This window comes from Geotrypetes seraphini, chromosome 4, assembly GCF_902459505.1.
Source record: "Geotrypetes seraphini chromosome 4, aGeoSer1.1, whole genome shotgun sequence".
NCBI lineage: Eukaryota > Metazoa > Chordata > Amphibia > Gymnophiona > Dermophiidae > Geotrypetes > Geotrypetes seraphini.
The window spans coordinates 71,190,858-71,209,375 of NC_047087.1; the positions used below are offsets into that span (position 1 = coordinate 71,190,858).

An 18,518-nucleotide genomic window follows, 5' to 3' on the forward strand; every position below is an offset into this window, starting at 1 on the left:
GGGATGAACACAGAGGATCTAGAATCAGAAAATAATATTAAATATTGAACTAAGGCCAGTACTGGGCAAACTTGCATGGTCTGTATCTGTATATGGCCATTTGGGGGGAGGATGGGCTGGGGAGGGCTTCAATGGCTAGGAGGGTGTAGAAGGGCTGGAGTAGGTTTTAACAGAGGTTTCAGCAGCTGGAACCCAAGCACAGTACCAGGTAGAGCTTTGAATTCTTGCCCAGAAATAGCTAAGAAGAAAAAAAAATTAAAAATTTAAATTGAATCAGGTTGGGCAGACTGGATGGATCATTTGGGTTGTGACATTTCCATCCCTAGGGATGAACCTGTCAGGGTTAAGTCAGGTGCTAAACCAGTTGCCAGAGGCAGGAAACCAGCTGAAGGTAGAGCCTCAGAGGCTGTAGAGGACAGAGCTGCCTATCCTGAAGAGACTCAGACCTAGAACCCATTCTAGAGTCAGAGCCTGTCAGGAGAGCAAGCTCCCTTAGAAAGTTCAATCAGTTCCCAAAGTGTAATATACCCAATGAACTGAGAGGGAGCCAGAGAGCATACAGACCTGTGCCCCAGCCACATAAGCTAGGGAGGGGCTTGAGCAGCTTAGAACAGCTCTCAAAGACTGTGAGGCAGGCAGCTCAGGAAGACCTGGCAGATAAGGCTCTTCTGGCCAGGCAGGGGCAAAGCACCAGGCAGGAGCCCATGAAATGGGAAGGCCCTGCACCCCAGGATACTACAGAGCTGGAAGCCCCAGAAGAAGAAAGCATGGACATAGCATTTGAAATGCCTGGAGCTGAACCAGAACAAATGGATGTGAGTTTGGAATTTCCTGCCAGTAATTTAATTTGCTCTTTTGGATATTTTTGTTGGGACAATTTGCTAATGAAGTAGTTACCAAGGAACTTTGTTTGAGAAGGTTTTTTTGGTTGTTGCACAGCAGTTGGGGCTGGGCTGGAAATTGTGCACAGCACTAATTGAGCTGCTCTACACCAGCTGGGACTGAGCACTACTGGTGTGTTTTTTTTTTGTTGTTGTTGGCTGCATTGCAAGCCAGTGACTTGCAGAATTGGGGAGGGTTCACAGAAAACCTCGGGTTGGGAATTTTGTGGGTGCTTGTTAAAAGCCATTATTAAAAGTGAACCCAGCAATTATATTCCCAGTCCCCAGGGACTGGAGAGTTGCTACAGCCTAGTGAGGCGAAGTTTTTGAACTGCATTGCTCTGAAGTTTTTTTGTTTGTTGTTTAAACTGCAAGGACCTGGTGAAGCTCGGGACTGTGTTAACCTAAAGCCCAGGTCTCCTTAACGTGGAGTGGAATTGTTGTTGGGGTTTTTTTGGGTTGTTGTTTTTTTTTTTTGCTTTTCCCTTTTTCCTGTTGGGAACAGTATGGAACTGTCCAGGACATGACTGCAGGCTACTTACCTGGGGCAGAGCTTGAGATTTGCTGGTTTGACTATAAACTGACTACTATAAACTGCTTGCATATTGAGTAAAGCCAGTAAAATAGTTTTGTTTTTTAATTAAACTTACTGCAATGGTCTGAAAGATTTTGGTTTCTTATTATTATACCAGGGAAACTGTATTACTGTGTAGGGTCTCCCCCCCTTTGGGAGCCGCGTCAGTGTCGTGCTGCCACCTGTCAGTGGACCCTGAAGTCTTCTGGCGGACCCGACTGGTGACAGGGTCTTTATCTGCCGTCATCTACTATGTTACTATGTAACGTGGGTCCACCCTATCGTCTACTGCATGGTGAAGCCCATTTTAACTGCTATTGCAGATTCGTAAAAGGACCCCTGGTATCTGCAAAGTTAAACAAAATGCTTCCTTAGAAGCGACCCCATCCCTATTGTATTCCCCTTTACCCACTCTCCATAATTACATTTAATTTTACCTCCATGCATTTTTCGCTCTCTTATGTCCTTACCGTCATGTCAAATCTATTCAACCTGCCCTTCATTTAATTTTAATTATTATTGTTTTGTTTCATTTTACTGTATTCATTTTTACTAGACATTAATTGTAAACCGTTTAGCTATTTTCATGACAAACGGTATATCAAATATGAAATAAACTTGAAAACTTAGAAAGAAAATAATACAATAGACATGATACAAACAGCCTGAGCACCTTCTAAAAGTTTTACTAGGTCCTAATAGAGTAGACATCTCTGATGGTGTGAATAACATGAGGAAGGACCTATTGAAGCTTGAAGAATGGTCTGAAATTTGGCAGCTAAGATTTACTCCCTATTTTACTTAGGTGTGCTATGCGTTTTAGCGCACGCTAAATATATGCACACACTAACCACTAACACATCCATAGACTAACATGCATGCATTAGCATTTAGCGCGTGTGCTAAAATATTAACCCACCTTTGTAAAAAGGTGCGTGCACTAAAACGCTTAGTGCACCTTTGTAAAAGGAGCCCTTTATGTTAATAAATGCAAAGTCATTCATTTGGACTGCATAATCCCGAGGGAACGGTACAGTTAAGGGGATGAAGAACTTTTGTGTTCAAAAGAGGAGCAGGACCTGGGTATGATAGCAAGTGATGATCTTAAGATGGCCAAACAGGTTGAAAAAGCGGTGGCAAAAGTTAGAAGGATGCTAGGGCACATAGGGAGAGGAATGGCCAGTAGGGAAAAGAAGGTATTGATGCCCTTGTATAAGACTGGTGAGACCTAATTTAGAATATTGTGTACAATTCTGGAGACCACACCTTCAAAAAGACATAAACAGGATGTAGTTGTGAAAGGGAATGGGGACTTGTACACTGCCTTTTTGTTGCTTTGGCATTAAAAGTGGTGGGTACTAGGGGATTAAGTGACTTGTCCAGGGTCACAAGGAGCAGCACTGGGATCTGATCTCACAACTTCTGGGTGCAGAGGCAACAGCTCAACCAGTAAGCCACAGCTACTAAAATAATTGATGGTCTTCATCATAATGCAAATGAGGACACTTTGCAGGAAAGGTGGGAGGTGGGGATATGATAGAGACATTTAAATACCTACGTGGCATAAATGTGCATGAGGCAAAATCTCTTTCATTTGAAAGGAAGCTCTGGAATGAAAGGGCATAGGATGAAGTTAAGAGGTAATAGATTCAGAAGTAATCTAAGGAACTACTTTTTTACTTATAGGGTAGAATAGGCTCCCAGTAGAGGTGGTAGAGACGAAGACTTTGCCTGAATTCAAGAAAGTATGGGACAGGCACATGGGATCTCTTAGGGAAAGGAGGAGATAGTGGATGCTGTGGATGGGCAGACTGAAAGGGCCATATGGCCGTTATCTGCCATCATGTTTCTATGTTTCTAAGAGTTATAGAAGGCACATTCACTGTGACAACGTTATATTTAGGATGGAGAGGTAGAACTGCTAGGAACTGACCCAGTTATGGTATGATTGCATATTGCTGTTATCAATGAAAAACACATTTTTATATTTTCATAAAGTTCCTTTGAATTCCTTGATCTTTCAGAATAAAAATGTATTCAGTAATTCAATTCAGATTAGGTACAGTATATAAATTTTGAATAAATCCAATTTTCTGGGCCTAAACTAGTGAGAAAAGGTGTTGATCCTAATCAGCTCTGATCTTTCTTTCTCTATTCATTTATTTACTTACTTATTTAGCTTATGCTCACATTTTTTTTCTGTTATATATAGCTAAAGACAAGTAATATTCAGGTATATACACCCCACCCACCCAATATTCAGAATGACTTAATGGATACCAACTGGTTAACTTGTTTCTCGGCACCTAACCAATCATTTTCAGTGGGACATAACCAGTTATCCCAGCTAGCACCAAAATGCTAGCTGGTGATTCTGGGGACATTCCAGGGGTGGGTCCAACATAGATTCTGATTTTCAGCTCTAACTGGCTAAGCTTAGCACATAAGAACATAAGAATAATCTTACTGTGTCAGACTAATGGTCCATCTAGCCTAGTATCCCATCTTCGTGGAGTCCAACCCAAGTCACAAGTATCTGGCAAAAGCCCAAATAGTAGCAGCATTCCATGCCACTAATCCAGGGCAAGCAGTGGTTTCCCCTATGTTTAGCTCAACCGCAGACTATGGACTTTTCCTCCAGGAACTTGTCCAAACCTTTTTTTTAAAACCAGCTACATTAACTGCTCTTACCACATCCTCTGGCAATGCATTCCAGAGCTTAACTATTCTCTGAATGAAAAAATATTTCCTCTTATTGGCTTTAAAAGAAGTAGTCTGTAACTTTATCAAGTGTCTCCTAGTCTTTGTAAATCCTGATGCAGTACAAAATTGATCCACTTGTACCCATTCTACATCACTAAGGATTTTGTAGACTTCAATCATATCTTCCCTCAGCTGTCTCTTTTCCAAGCTAAAGAGCACTAACCTCTTTAGTCTTTCCTCATACGAGAGGAATTCCACCCCCTTTATCTTCTTGGTTGCTCTTGTTTGAATCTTTTCTTGTTCTGCTATATCTTTTTTGAGATAAGGAGACCAGAAATTTTATTTATTTATTTTATTAATTATATACCACTTAGATCCTAAGGGGCATCAAAATTCTTATTCACTCACTAATAATCTCTCACCTAGATTACTGTAATTCCCTACTCAACGGCCTCCCACAAAAATAAATTTGCCGCCTTCAACTTATACAAAACACAGCAATAAAACTCATCTATAACCTAGGTAAATATGATCATGTTACGCCTGCTTTGAAAGATGCCCACTGGTTACCCGTGAAGCACCGAATCACCTACAAAATCATCCTTTTGTCATTCAAAATAAAATCTTCTCATCTGCCGTCATATCTTCACAAACTTCTTATCCCTCAGTGCTCTACTCGAACTTTGAGATCTTCAAATCAAAATCTCTTATTGATTCCGTCTATAAAAGAATTTTATTACACACGCAAAATAAACTTTGCAGTAACTGCCCCGACATTGTGGAACTCCCTTCCACAATCACTTCGTGACGAACAAAACCTTGACAAATTTAAGAAAAACTTAAAAACTTTTTTATTTCGAGATGCATTCTTTTCCACTTAACTTCTATCCTCTTAAATTCTTTTCTATCTAATTTTGCTCTTTTATAAACATTTAATATATCTATCCCCATCCAACATGTTTTTTCCTTAACCCCTCTTTCTCCTTTTTCTACTTACAATGTAACTTTACCCACCCATTCCCTCTCTCCTCACTGTCAAGTCTGTCTTGTTATTGTTTTTAATGTTCACTATACATTATTTAAATTATTTAATATTTTTTAAATCTAATGTAAACCATCCAGATATTTGCTTGATGGTCGGTATATTAAAATCTAATAAACTTGAAACTCATAATCAAAACGAAAATACATCTAAAATCTTAAATTGACACTTGGATAATTAATAAGACAAGTCATCCAAGTGCCGATAACAGCAAACGAGTTTTAGACGTATTTAAAAACAGCTTAGTCCTCTTCATTGCAGCTGTATGCCCAGAGCTGAAAGGGGCATTTTAAGGGAAGTGGTGAGGGTGGGATTTAGGCGGGATGTGAGCTGAGTTACACTTAGTCGTACTGCAAGTATTACCGAAAGTTTAACGAGGCTGCCTAGACGGAACTTGTACGTTGTGACTTAGGCAATGTAAGTGACCAGATAACCACTGCAGACACAAAATACAGACCCCTACACATTGCACCAGTGATCGCTGACCCCCACCACCACCACCACCTCCACAACACCATAAAAATTGGAATAAAAACATACATAGCTGCCTCCAGAACATCAGCACTTGGCATAGGAAAGCCTAGTAGAGCAGCACAGAGGTGGCTTAAGTAGTCTGGGGCTATTGGGGTAGACAGGCGGGTCTAGTAGGCTTTAAGAGTGTTTTGGGAGAGTTCTGGTGAGATGTTTATGTGGCACCCTTTTTGTGAAGTTCACATCAGTGCCCTGTAAGGTGCCCCACTACTGTGTTGCCATGTCTGGGTGTCCAGTCCATCACTCTGCAGGCCCCTCCCACATCCAAAAGGTCTCGTTCTAGGCGTTTTTGACTTGGACAATTTTTTGGACAAGAATGGGGTATAAGATGACTTAGGGGTCTGAACGATCAAAAGGTGATTATGTGACTTGCCCAGGGTCACAAGGAGCAGTGATAGTTTTGAACCCACAGCCTCAGGATACTGAGGCTGTAGCACTAACCCCTGTGCCACACACTCCCTACAAAATGAACACAATACTCAAGGTGAGGTCACACCATTGAGTGATACAGAGGCATTATAATATTCTTAGTCTTGTTTAACATTCCTTTTCTAATAATTACTAGCATCTTGTTTGCTTTTTTGGTGACCCCCACACAATGGGTGGATGGTTTCAGCGTATTGTCCAGATCTTTTTCTTGAGCGCTGACCCCCCCAAGGTGGACCCCAGCATCCAGTAACTATGATTTAGATTATTCTTCCCAATGTGCATCATTTTACATTTGTCCACATTAAATTTCATCTGCCATTTGGGCGTCCAGTCTTTGAATTTCCTAGATAGGGCCACATTAACAGCAATCCTATATTTATGTGCTAGCCGATTGACTGCTAGCACTAAAAATTGGCTAACCAGTTATCAGCTAGCTGCTTTAAAAAAAAACCCAGATATTGAATGTTGGTCATTAGAAATGGCCCGGCATTCAATATCTGGGGTCGGGGTGGGGGGGAATATTTTATGATTTCTTTTGCTTATGAATAATTGTTGGATATAAGGGAGGGGAGATATTTGATGCGAGTTAAAATTTGATGATATAGTAAGTGATGTTAAAGTATAAATTGATTGTATTATATGATACACTTATTATGAGTTTTAAAAATGAATAAAGATTAATTTTTTAAAAAAAAAAATCTGGGGTCAGGCTCTGCTAGTGACTGGATATCGGCCCCAATAGGTCTTTCTCCATTTCATACTGTCTCCCCTCATGTGATTTAAAATGTATTTGTAAACTCAAATGAATCTATATTCAAAGCAATTTAAACAGACAGGAGAAGCTCTTGGCCAGTTAAATTGCTTGTGACTGGCTAGGGTCTAGGACAATTCATTGCAGCCAATTCAGTACAGCTGTTTCATCGCTGAATTAGCCACGATGAATTGTCCATAGCAGCATCTGACCTCTTGTTGGGTAATTATACTCCCCACACTCCCAAAGTAGAAGCGCTCTCACACACATCCAAAATAAGTGTGCCCCTGATCTCCCCCCCCTCCCAAGGTAGGAGCATCCCCTCCCTCGTTTGCTGGCATATTCAGCATCTTCCAGCTCCTGCTCGTGACAACCTTGGCTCCCCACAGATGTCACGGCCTGGTCCTGTGACTAGGAAGTGACATCAGAACGGAGCCAAGGCCGGCTAAGCAGGGGGTGGAAGATGCTGCTCACACCAGTGAACTTTTTAAAAATTACTTAATATACTTCATGGAAAGACAAAAAGTCAATTCACCACATCAAAAGTAAAAAATTCAAACTTATGATGCTGGCATTGTCATATTAATATTGGGACTCTTGATCATATGTTATATTTTTGTCCACTGATACTTAATTTCTGGAGGTCAATTTGGGGACAGATAAATATTATTCTTTAATCATCTATTCCTTTATCTTATGAAACCATAATTTGCGTTACGTTGTTACAGGTAAAGCCTGTTTTGGATAAATATAAGAGCCGTCTTTTATTGATCATGACAGGAATAGCTATCCAAATGATCACAAGGAACTGGAAATGTTATGACAGACTTAACAATTCAATAACTCAATGACTCGACTTGACATGTACATATTTCGGCCCACAGGCCTGCCTCAGGAGTCTTAGAAGACAATAATGATGATATTCAGAATGTACTGTGGTCCAAAGAGGGGCACAACCAAAACACAAAAATAGCATGTCCTCTGGGACGTGTGACGTGGCACACCTGATGAGTTTGTGTTACATGCACATCAGGTGTACCACGTCACACGTCCCAGAGGACATGCTATTTTTGTGTTTTGGTTGTGCCCCTCTTTGGACCACAGTACATTCTGAATATCATCATTATTGACTTCTAAGACTCCTGAGGCAGGCCTGTGGGCCGAAACATGTACATGTCAAGTCGAGTCATTGAGTTATTGAATTATTGAATGTATCATTGCATCATTGGAGGAATAAAGATTTTTTTGTACCACCAGATGAGTTGAAGGACACTTTTTAAGTGCACATCATTCTGATTTTGACAATTCCACTCCTGTTTTTCTTGTATTTGGCTTTGTGGTTTTGTTTTTTCCCCTGTTTTTTCTTTATGACAGACTTAATTACATATTCTGGTGGGCAAGTGTGTGTAATACATATAAATATGAAAGAATGAATGCGGAATGCTTGGGTCTTAGCAATACATTTAATAAAATAAAGAGCCCATTGACTGCATTTGTTAACATACAATAATAGAGATATATCTTTTATTTCTTAGATTTCCTTACACATCCAGGGTGGGGGAAGGGGGGAAGTATTTGGAAGAGTTTAAAAATATTTAAATATAATATTGTAATAGATAATATGATTTAATATATTAATAATTGGAAGGAGGGGAAAAATGGATGTTTTCTTTAATAATGTGTGTAATATGGTGTATTTTATGCAATCTGTTAAAGTTATATTGTAATACACTGTCAAAGCTTGAAAATTAATAAAGAATTTTTTTAAAAAAATTCAAACTTAGCTGCATATGAATGTGTGAGTAAGTGCAATGATTGAGAACTTGAGCCATTTCCAAAGGTACGCTTTCTAGCTCACTGTCAGGGTGTTTTTACCTTGTAACGGTTCTCTGAGCACAATATAAGTGTGACTTAGAGCTCCTTCTACTAAGGCGCGTTAGGGCCTTAACGCGTGAAATAGCGCGCACTAAATTGCCATGCACGCTAGACCTTAATGCCAGCATTGAGCTGGCGTTATTCTAGAAGCGTACCGTGCGGGTTAGCGTGCTGTAATTTGGGGCATGCACTAAAAATGCTAGCGCACCTTAGTAAAAGGAGCCCTTAGTGAACGCTGTGAATGTTTTGGTATATGCCTAGAGTGTATGTATTTAATCTATTTATAGCACTATATGCCTGGGTTTACATTTTTTGATTTACCCCCATTTTGCCTTGGGAAACCTGCTATTGAACATCTGGGCTTAACGCTAGTGGACGGCAAAATAATGCTGATTGCCACCAGGTAAATATTAACCACCAAAATGTATTGGAATATTTTGGTGTTAAAATTAAACACTTATCCTTGATTTTGAATTTAGGGGGAGAATGTTCACATCATTTGACTTTCTAAAATATCAATGAAACTCATAAAATATTTTATTCCATAAACATTTAAAAACTTGGTTATTCACCAAATTGTAAATCTGCTTTTCTTTTCTATCTTTTACATTAAGTTTTGTAAATCGAGTCGAGCTTTATTCTCATAAAGATGACACGGTCTATAAATTTAAGATTTAGTTTATACATTTTAGCTTCATCTTATGATTAGATTTCAGGTTACATTCATATGTTTCATATGTTAGATTTGATAGGTTAGGTTTATATGGTTAGATTCTTTAGAACGCTGAGACTCAAAATGTTTTTTCACGACACAGGTAATGTTGAGAATCAAGAAAATAATAATAAAAATGAATTACCACAGAGTTTGAAGTATAAATCAAATTGGATACCTCCTGGGGCCCCTGACCCATCTGTAGTAGCCTTTGAGCGCTTGGTGTTGAGGGCCATTGAACAAATTTAATAACAACCAGTAAAAGTAAAATTTAATTTAACTCACCATCAGTATTCCATTTTACAGACTATTCAAGGAGATCCCTCCGTTATAGTGCACCGGGCCAATAAGGGGGGGTGGAATAGTCATAAAAGATTATAACAACTATCAAGTAGAAGCCATGAGTCAACCACACAATACTAACCATTATTTAGAATTGTCATGTGATCCTACTATGCAGTTAAAAACCAAGGTTGTTGATATATTAACCAAGGCAAAGTATGAGGGGTTAATAACTCAAAAACAATACCGGTTCTTGACTTGTCCTTATCCAAGAATCCTCACCATATATTTTGTACCAAAGGTGCATAAATCTGTAGAAAACCCCCCGGGTCGCCCAATAGTAGCTGGTATAGGCTCTGTGTTAGAACCTTTATCTCAATTTGCTGATGGATGTCTTAAATTTTTGGTTATTAAAGATGCATCGTATGTAAAAGATTCCACCCACTTTTTACAGATGTTACATGATCAAGTCAATAACATCAATGCAACTCAACCATTGCCAGGATGATTAGGGACCAGATGACTGCCATGAAATAAGAAGAATCAGAATACATGCACTAACATGTAGCTAAGTTTATTTTCATTTATTACTTTGTTATTATTTTTTTAGGTTAGCGTTTAAATAACCACATAAGTTTTAATACGTCTACGTGGCGGTTAGGACAATGAAATACTATGATGGTCCCCACGGTAATGTCAGTGTGGTTTCACATTAACGTATATGGTTGCGGGTCTGAGTATTAAAAAAAACAATATATAAATTATAAACAAAAATAATTATAGTTAACACTGTTATTTATGTGGTATTAGATTAGTTCTGGCTAAAAAGTAGGCCTCTCAGAGCAGCTAAAACATTATACACCTTTGACAATACAGGTATATCAGATTAAAAAGCTGTATTACTATAGATATAATTAGATAAAGAGTAGCAAAGTGCACACACAGTTACATTTTCAAATCTATATATGTATTTCTTCCTCCCCCCCCACCCAGTGAGGTAAATGTTCCTACGCTCCAGAAATTTTATGAGGTCTGCCTCAGGGGTGTGGTATATCAAGTATGTCACTCCAATGCTGGGAGACTGCTTAAGCGTGGAGGCGTCTGCACACGCTGTAGCATGAGTTCTGATCAGGGTATAGGACTGTAGCCAATGGCACAAAATTGGGCACTGTCAAATCTCATGCTATAATGTGTGCAGACGCCTCCACTCTTAAGCAGTCTCTCAGCACTGGAGTGACATCTAGTGGGAAGACTTGATATACTACACCCCTAAGGTAGGCCTCCATTCGGAGGACGAAACACGGTCTGTGTCAGGTCACATATATCTATACCAGGACTTTAATACAGTTGGACTTTTTTATGTGAACTTTGAAGTGAATTTATATGTATCATCAATTTATCAATACAAATAAAGATTTTCTTTCCCAAGGTCTATCCCACTCCCCATTTGTTCTTCTGTTGTTTGACGTTATGTGGGGTTTTTCTTCCATTTTTTGTTGTGAAACAAAAGCTCAATCATCTCAATGGAGAACCAAAACATCAGCAAGAAAAAGCTTGGCAAGTTCGGTTGAATGTCAAAGTGATGTTAACAGTTGGTTTTTTTTTTTTTTTTACAGTTGTGGTATTGTTCACTATGAATTTCTGCCACAAGGACAAACTGTCAACCAAAATTACTATCTGAAAGTATTGAAACAACACCATAATAGAATCAGGAGGAAGCGGCCCGAACTTTGGAGGGAACAGTTGTGGTTCCTGCATCACAACAATGCACCCGCTTACACCGCTGTCAAAATTCACGAATTTTGAGCATAAAAAACAATGACAGTTCTTCTCCAGCCACCTTACTCTCCTGATTAGACCCCTGATGACTTCTTCTTGTTTCCTAAACTTAAATCCACGCTGAAAGGAAAGCGATTGAAGACATAAAGTAAAATTTGATGCAGCTGGTTTTAAGAAAGGTTTAGACAATTTCCTGGAGGGAAAGTCCATAGTCTGTTATTGAGAAAGACATGGGGGAAGCTACTGCTTGCCCTGGATTGGTAGCATGGAAAGTTGCTACTCCTTGGGTTTTAGCCAGGTACTAGGGATTGGCCAGCGGCAGAATGGGCTACTTGGCTTGATGGTTCTTTGGTTTGACCCAGTAAGTCTATTTTTATGTTCTTATGCAACTTTTGGTGATTCCTCAAGATGCATTTAAGGACTGTTTCCAGAAGTGGAAGTGATGTTGGGAAAAGTGCATTTGTAGGGAATGGGAGTAATTTGAAGGAGACCCAAAGGATTAAGTTGTAAGATTGATTAATAATTTTTTATAAAATCAGTCCTGGAACTTATTGAACAGATACATATATAAATAAGAGATGGTGATAAAAATTTTGCAAAAGTGAGACAAGGTATGGACATTTGGGACAATGATGTTTTTCTATGATGGTCCCGTAGTAACCCTTGCCTATCCTGTGGCATTTTGGTTATGGGTCTGAGTACATCATAGTTTAAAAATATTATTTTGAATGAGGAGTTGGCTTATTTCAAAGTGGGCTTGTGTTTTGGGGTGGAAAGTTTTTGCACACAAGCAGTGGTTTTCAAGTGTACTCCTAGTGTGAATGGTAATGCATATTTATTGGGGACATCCTGAAAACCTGAATAGATGTGGAGTTCCTAGTACAGATTTGGGCAGTCCTGTACTATCTAAATGAAGATAGGCATGGAGCCCAATTATTTCCTACATAAATTCATTGCATAGTTTGTAAGATGAACTCATGCTAACTGAACAAGTGATATGGAGGGGCAATTTTGATTGGACATTTAAGTCTGACTTTGGACATTTTGAGAAAAATGTCCAAAAATTGGGTGGAGAAAATATCCATATTTGAACCTGCAAGATGCCTATCTTTTTTTTTTGCGAAAATGGCCCAGCTAGATGTTTTGTCCAGCTAGACATCTAATTTATTTGCCATTATCAAAAAATGTCCGGATTAAAAAAATGGTCAAAACAATCCATTTACATGTAGGAGGGGCTGCACAGACATGCCAGTAGAGCAGTGAGGCACCCAAGGGGAACATTCTGTGAACTTCACATTAAGGGTTCCAGGTACACATCTCACCATAACCTCCATACATTATATGGTGAGCCCTCCAAAAACCCCAAAACCTACTGTACCCACATGTCTACCACCCAAATAGCCCTTATACCTGCATGTACAACCTATATGGGTTTTGGTGGGCTCACACTTTCCATCATAAGTGTACTAGTTAGGGTGGCATATGAACTCGGGTGCCCTTCTCTGCAGTCCACTGCACTGCCCACCAGCTATTCTAGAGACCTGCTTGCAGCTCTTTTAGGACTAGCCATTGTATCTGCTTCTTTGACCACTGGGGGAGTGTGTGGGGGCCATATTTTCATTCCTCCAGTGGTCATCTGGTCAGTTGGGGGAGTTGGGTTTGCTCTTATTCATTTTAAAAACAGGTCTAGCCCAAAACGTCTAAATTGTGCCCTGGGTGCTTTTTAAAATGTTTGATTATTACTGTAAAACATCCAAGTGCTAACATCGACTTAGTCCCAACTATGGAATCGAGGGTGAAATAATCACGTGGATTAAAAATTGGCTGGAGCATAGGAAACAGAGAGTGGGGGTAAATGGACAATACTCATAAGAACATAAGAAGTTGCCTCCGCTGAGGCAGACCAGAGGTCCATCTTGCCCAGCGGTCCACTCCCGCGGCGGCCCATCAGGCCTAATTGCCTGAACAGTGTCCCTGACTGATTTTGTAACTGCCTCTAATTCTCTAATCCTATCCCTATAACCTACCTCTACTCCTATCTGTACCCCTCAATCCCTTTGTCTTCCAGGTACCTATCCAAACCTTCTTTGAAGTCCTGTAGCATGCTCCTGCTTATCACATCCTCCGGTAGCGCGTTCCATGTATCCACCACCCTCTGGGTGAAAAAGAACTTCCTGGCGTTTGTTCTAAACCTTCCCCCTTTCAATTTCTCTGAGTGCCCCCTTGTACTTGTGGTTCTCCATAATTTGAAAAATCTGTCCCTGTCTACTCTTTCTATGCCCTTCATGATCTTGAAGGTTTCTATCATGTCTCCTCTAAGTCTCCGCTTTTCCAGGGAGAAAAGCCCCAGCTTTTCCAGTCTGTCAGTATATGAGAGGTCCTCCATTCCCTTTATTAGCTTAGTTGCTCTTCTCTGGACTCTCTCAAGTACCGCCATGTCCTTCTTGAGGTACAGCGACCAGTACTGGACACAGTACTCCAGGTGTGGGCGCACCATTGCACGATACAGTGGCAGGATGACTTCCTTCGTCCTGGTCGTGATACCTTTCTTAATGATGCCCAACATTTTGTTTGCATTCCTTGAGGCTGTGGCGCACTGCGCCGACGCCTTCAATGACGCAGACTGGAAAAGTGTCACCAGAGGGGTGCTGCAGGATTCGATGCTTGGACCCGTGCTCTTCAACATCTTCATAGGTACGACAAGCGAGGTGATAAAATTTACAGACGATACAAAGTTATTCAGAGTAGTTAAGACCAATGTTTCCTCTAAGCTGAGCGCATGAGCGATCGCTCATTATTTTCAGTGGCGTCGCTCATACGTTTTCTCGTTTTGCTCAATCGAGGGCGGGCGGAGGTGAGAGGAAGCGGCGGCGGTGGTCTGCCCTGCTCGCCTTAGTGTATTTTAAGTTGAAAGATGCAGTGGCGGCTCCTCTCAAGATCCCCAACTGCATCGGACTTCCGATGCAGGTGGGGATTCGTGAGAGGAGCCGCTGCCACGTCTTCAGTAGCGTACCAAGTGGTGGGCGGTCTGCCCCGGGTACAGCCTTAGGGAGGGTTCACAGCTGGCCAGGTCCGGATCTGGCCGGCTGTGCACCCCCCCCCTAAGGCTGCCATTGGAGATGAAGTTCGGGCCAGCCAATCGCTGCCTGGCTGGGCGGAACTTCCTCTCCGACGGCAGAATTGACGTCGGGGGAATGCTGGTCGGCCCGACGATGGGAAGCAGAGAGAGCTTGGGGCAGCCAGGGCAGTGGCTTTGGGGCTTGTTTCCCCCGATGGTGGCAGCAGTGGCTTTGTGGAGGGTAGGGAGAAAGAAAGAAAAGGGGCAGGCAGGAGACAGAAGGGAAACAGAAAAAAAGAAAGAGGGTAGGGAGAGAGGATGAAAAAGTTAGGGGAGGGAATGAGGTCTGGAGGAGAGAAAGCATACAGGCTGAAAGAAGGGAAGAAAGATTGGATGCACAGTCAGAAGATGAAAGTGCAACCAGAGACTCATGAAATCACCAGACAAGGTAGGAAAAATTATTTTATTTTAAATTTAGTGATCAAAATGTGTCTGAATTTATATATGCTGTCTATATTTTGCACTATGGCCCCCTTTTACTAAACCGCAATAGTGTTTTTTAGCGCAGGGAGCCTATGAGCGTCGAGAGCAGCGCTGGGCATTTAGCGCAGTTCCCTGCGCTAAAAACTGCTATTGTGGTTTAATAAAAAGGAAGGGGGGTATATTTGTCTATTTTTGTATGGTTGTTACTGAGGTGACAATGCATAGAGTCATCTGCCTTGACCTCTTTGAAAAAAACCCAGAATAAGAATGATAATTAACATTTTCTCAGCATATAGTGTGCTTTGTGTTTTTTAATTTTATTGATGGTAGATCATTTTGACTTGGTCATTTTAAAGTAGCTCGTAGGGGGGCGCTAGTGAGCGCGATTCATGGTGGACGTGTAGCGGCGCAGCTCCCGTGGAATCGCTGAAAAATCGATCCCCTCTGCTGAAAACGCGGACAAAACTCAATAAATTTTGTGCAGGCAGACACACAAATCAATATGACTTCTACAAAACCTGGTAAAAGACGGAATACTGACCCTGTTTCGCCGCAGAAGGCATCAGCGTCTAAGACCGACGAGGCCTCGTCTCAAACCATCCTCGAGGAACTGCGAGCCATGCGGGCGGAAGTAAAAGCAGACAATGAAGAAATCAAATAAGAAATCGCCGCTTTCAAAAAGGATCTGGAGGCGCTAAAAATAAAGGTACAGGCAACGGACACAAGGATGTCTGTTGCTGAAACTAATATTAAAGATTTACTTCGGCAATCGAAGCACATTGCACAGCTGGAATCTCAGCTCGAAGATTTTAGTAACCGCTCGAGGAGGAACAACTTTAGAATTTTAGGGATCCCAGAATCGCGTGAAGGGCGTAATATGCCTGATTTCCTCCTAGCTACACTGCCAAAAATACTCAATCTTAATTTTGACCTACCGCTCGAAATCGATAGAGCGCATCGAGTTCCATCCAATGCACTTCCTAACCAATCCGGGCAATACCCGCGGCCCACTGTAGTGCGTCTCCTAAGATATCCTCAAGTAATGGCGATTATGCAACAAGCACGTGCTAAAGCGCCTGTTAAATTTGAGGGTAATACCCTCCTTTTTGTGCCAGACCTGGGGAAGCAAACAGCTAAACTCAGAAAACAACTTCTGGAATATCGTCCCAAATTAAAACAACTGGGAGCGCGTTTTGGCATGATGTATCCGGCCCGCCTACGGGTAACGTATAATAATAATACAAAAGACTTTACCAACCCAAATGAACTGGCTGAGTATCTTGAGAATTTAAGTCTGAGTACAATTGATTGTACCTGATTTACTAATGCCTGTAATTATGTCTGCCTCTATATTTGGGTAGTACCTGCTTTACTACCAGGTACACTTACGTCTGTCGTTTTATCCATCACGTTAAACTAATGTTTATTATTCTGCCTGCCAATTGCAGAGGTCTTTATTGATTGTTCATAAGATTCTGCTGGACGGTGCTGCTGTATGATGCCACCTGCCTCACTGACCCGTGGTTGCTGTTCTTTTTCATAAGGTCACATAGCTTTTCTACTTTTCATTTTCTTTCTCCTAATGACTGCTTGGCTGTTTCCTTCTCTGTCTTCAGGCTTTGAATTGTTTCTGCATAATGCTATATTTGCCTGTGAAAAATACCTATGTCAAACTGTACTTCTTAATACACTATGCCTTTTACATGTGTCACATTGAATGTTAAAGGGTTGAATAATCCCATCAAATCTAAAAAGATTCTGAATTACATCTCCTCTCTATCTGCAGATGTAATATTCCTCCAAGAAACTCACTTGGATGCTACATCCTCTGCAAAATTGTCCCTCCCAGGAGCGCACCCCTCAATATTTTCCCCTGCGATAGACAAAAAAAAACGGGATATCACATTTATTAGGAACCTTTCTTGTATAAAGATTCTTTCACAGACAACTGATCAGCAAGGTAGATGGATTTCCACAAAACTAAGTATTAACAATCAGGAATACTTTTTCCTAAATATCTATGGCCCGAACACGGATGACTGCTTCTTTTTCTCCTCGCTAGCAGAACTGCTTAATAGTTATCAATCCACTCCTTTAATCATTGGTGGTGACTTTAATCTGATAATTGATCCTGGCAAGGATAGAAAATCCGTATATAGGCATAAACAATCAAAAGCGTGGCTTCTCTTGCAGGATATCATGGCCCAATTTCGCTTAATTGATCCATGGCGCATAGCGCATATGGAGGAAAGAGACTACACATTTTTCTCTGCTCCCCATTCCTCTTACTCGAGGATTGATTATTTTTTAGTATCCCCATCCATGGTCAAATCCATTCTACACTCTGATATTAAGTCAATTAGCGTATCTGATCATGCTGCTGTTCTTCTATCTTTAGACAATGTCCCCCCTCCATCTCCACATAGAGCTTGGAGATTGAATTCTTCTCTGTTACAAGATAAAAATTTCTGCGAGCGTATCTCAAATGCAATCCAGGATTATTTTTCTTTGAATTCATCCCAAGACTGTAATTGGATTTCCACTTGGGATGCTTTCAAAGCATATATTAGAGGAGTTATAATTTCCTACACTGCTTATTTAAAGAAGAACTCTAAACAGGAACTAGACAAGTATGAATCAGAACTGAAATGCCTAGAAACAATTCATCAAACAAACCCTAGTGATATACAGACATTGAAAAAACTACAACATACTAAATTTCAATATAATACATGCCTTAGCAAAATAGCTGCTTCACAAGTTTTTATGAGTACAGCTAAATACTATTCGGACGGAAATAAATGTGGCCAACATCTTGCTTCATACCTAAAGGGAAAGCGAAATAAGACTAACATCCCTGCCATCTCTACCACTGATGACTCTTTAGTTACTGACCCCACTGAAATTCTTACACACTTCCATGATTATTATTCAGTCTTATATACATCTGAACTTCAACAGGAATGCACTTCTATCCCATTGTACACAATACAATATCCGAACCTGATAATATTGGTCTGGAATCTGATATTACTATAGAAGAAATTAATGAGGCGTTAGACCACATGTCCACTAGAAAGGCACCTGGCCCTGATGGCCTACTATCTGAATTTTTCCAAGTGTTCCGAAAATGGCTTTCCCCATATCTTTTGGAATTCTTCCAATACTTACTAACCACTGGAGACATAAGAGGGTCTTTCACAGAGGCAACGACTATAGTACTTCCCAAACCAAATAAAGATCCGCTCAAAGTTCAAAATTACAGACCTCTGTCTTTAATCAATTCAGATACTAAGATATACGCTAAAATTTTAGCGAAAAGACTACAGCACATATTACCCAAATTGATTAATACTGACCAAACTGGATTTATGGCTAATCGCCTTTCTAGTGACAATACAAGAACATTTGCTCATGT

General features: G+C 40.6%; 1 protein-coding gene across 1 annotated transcript in view; it reads left to right on the forward strand.

The window, feature by feature from the left end:
• The first annotated feature begins 704 nt into the window (after positions 1–704).
• TMPRSS15 (transmembrane serine protease 15) overlaps positions 705–18,518 on the forward strand; it is a 306,859-nt gene continuing 289,045 nt past the window's right edge. Inside the window, exon 1 of the mRNA XM_033942905.1 lies at positions 705–815. Within this exon, the coding sequence (XP_033798796.1) occupies positions 705–815 (111 nt within the window). The remainder of the gene's footprint in view (positions 816–18,518) is intronic.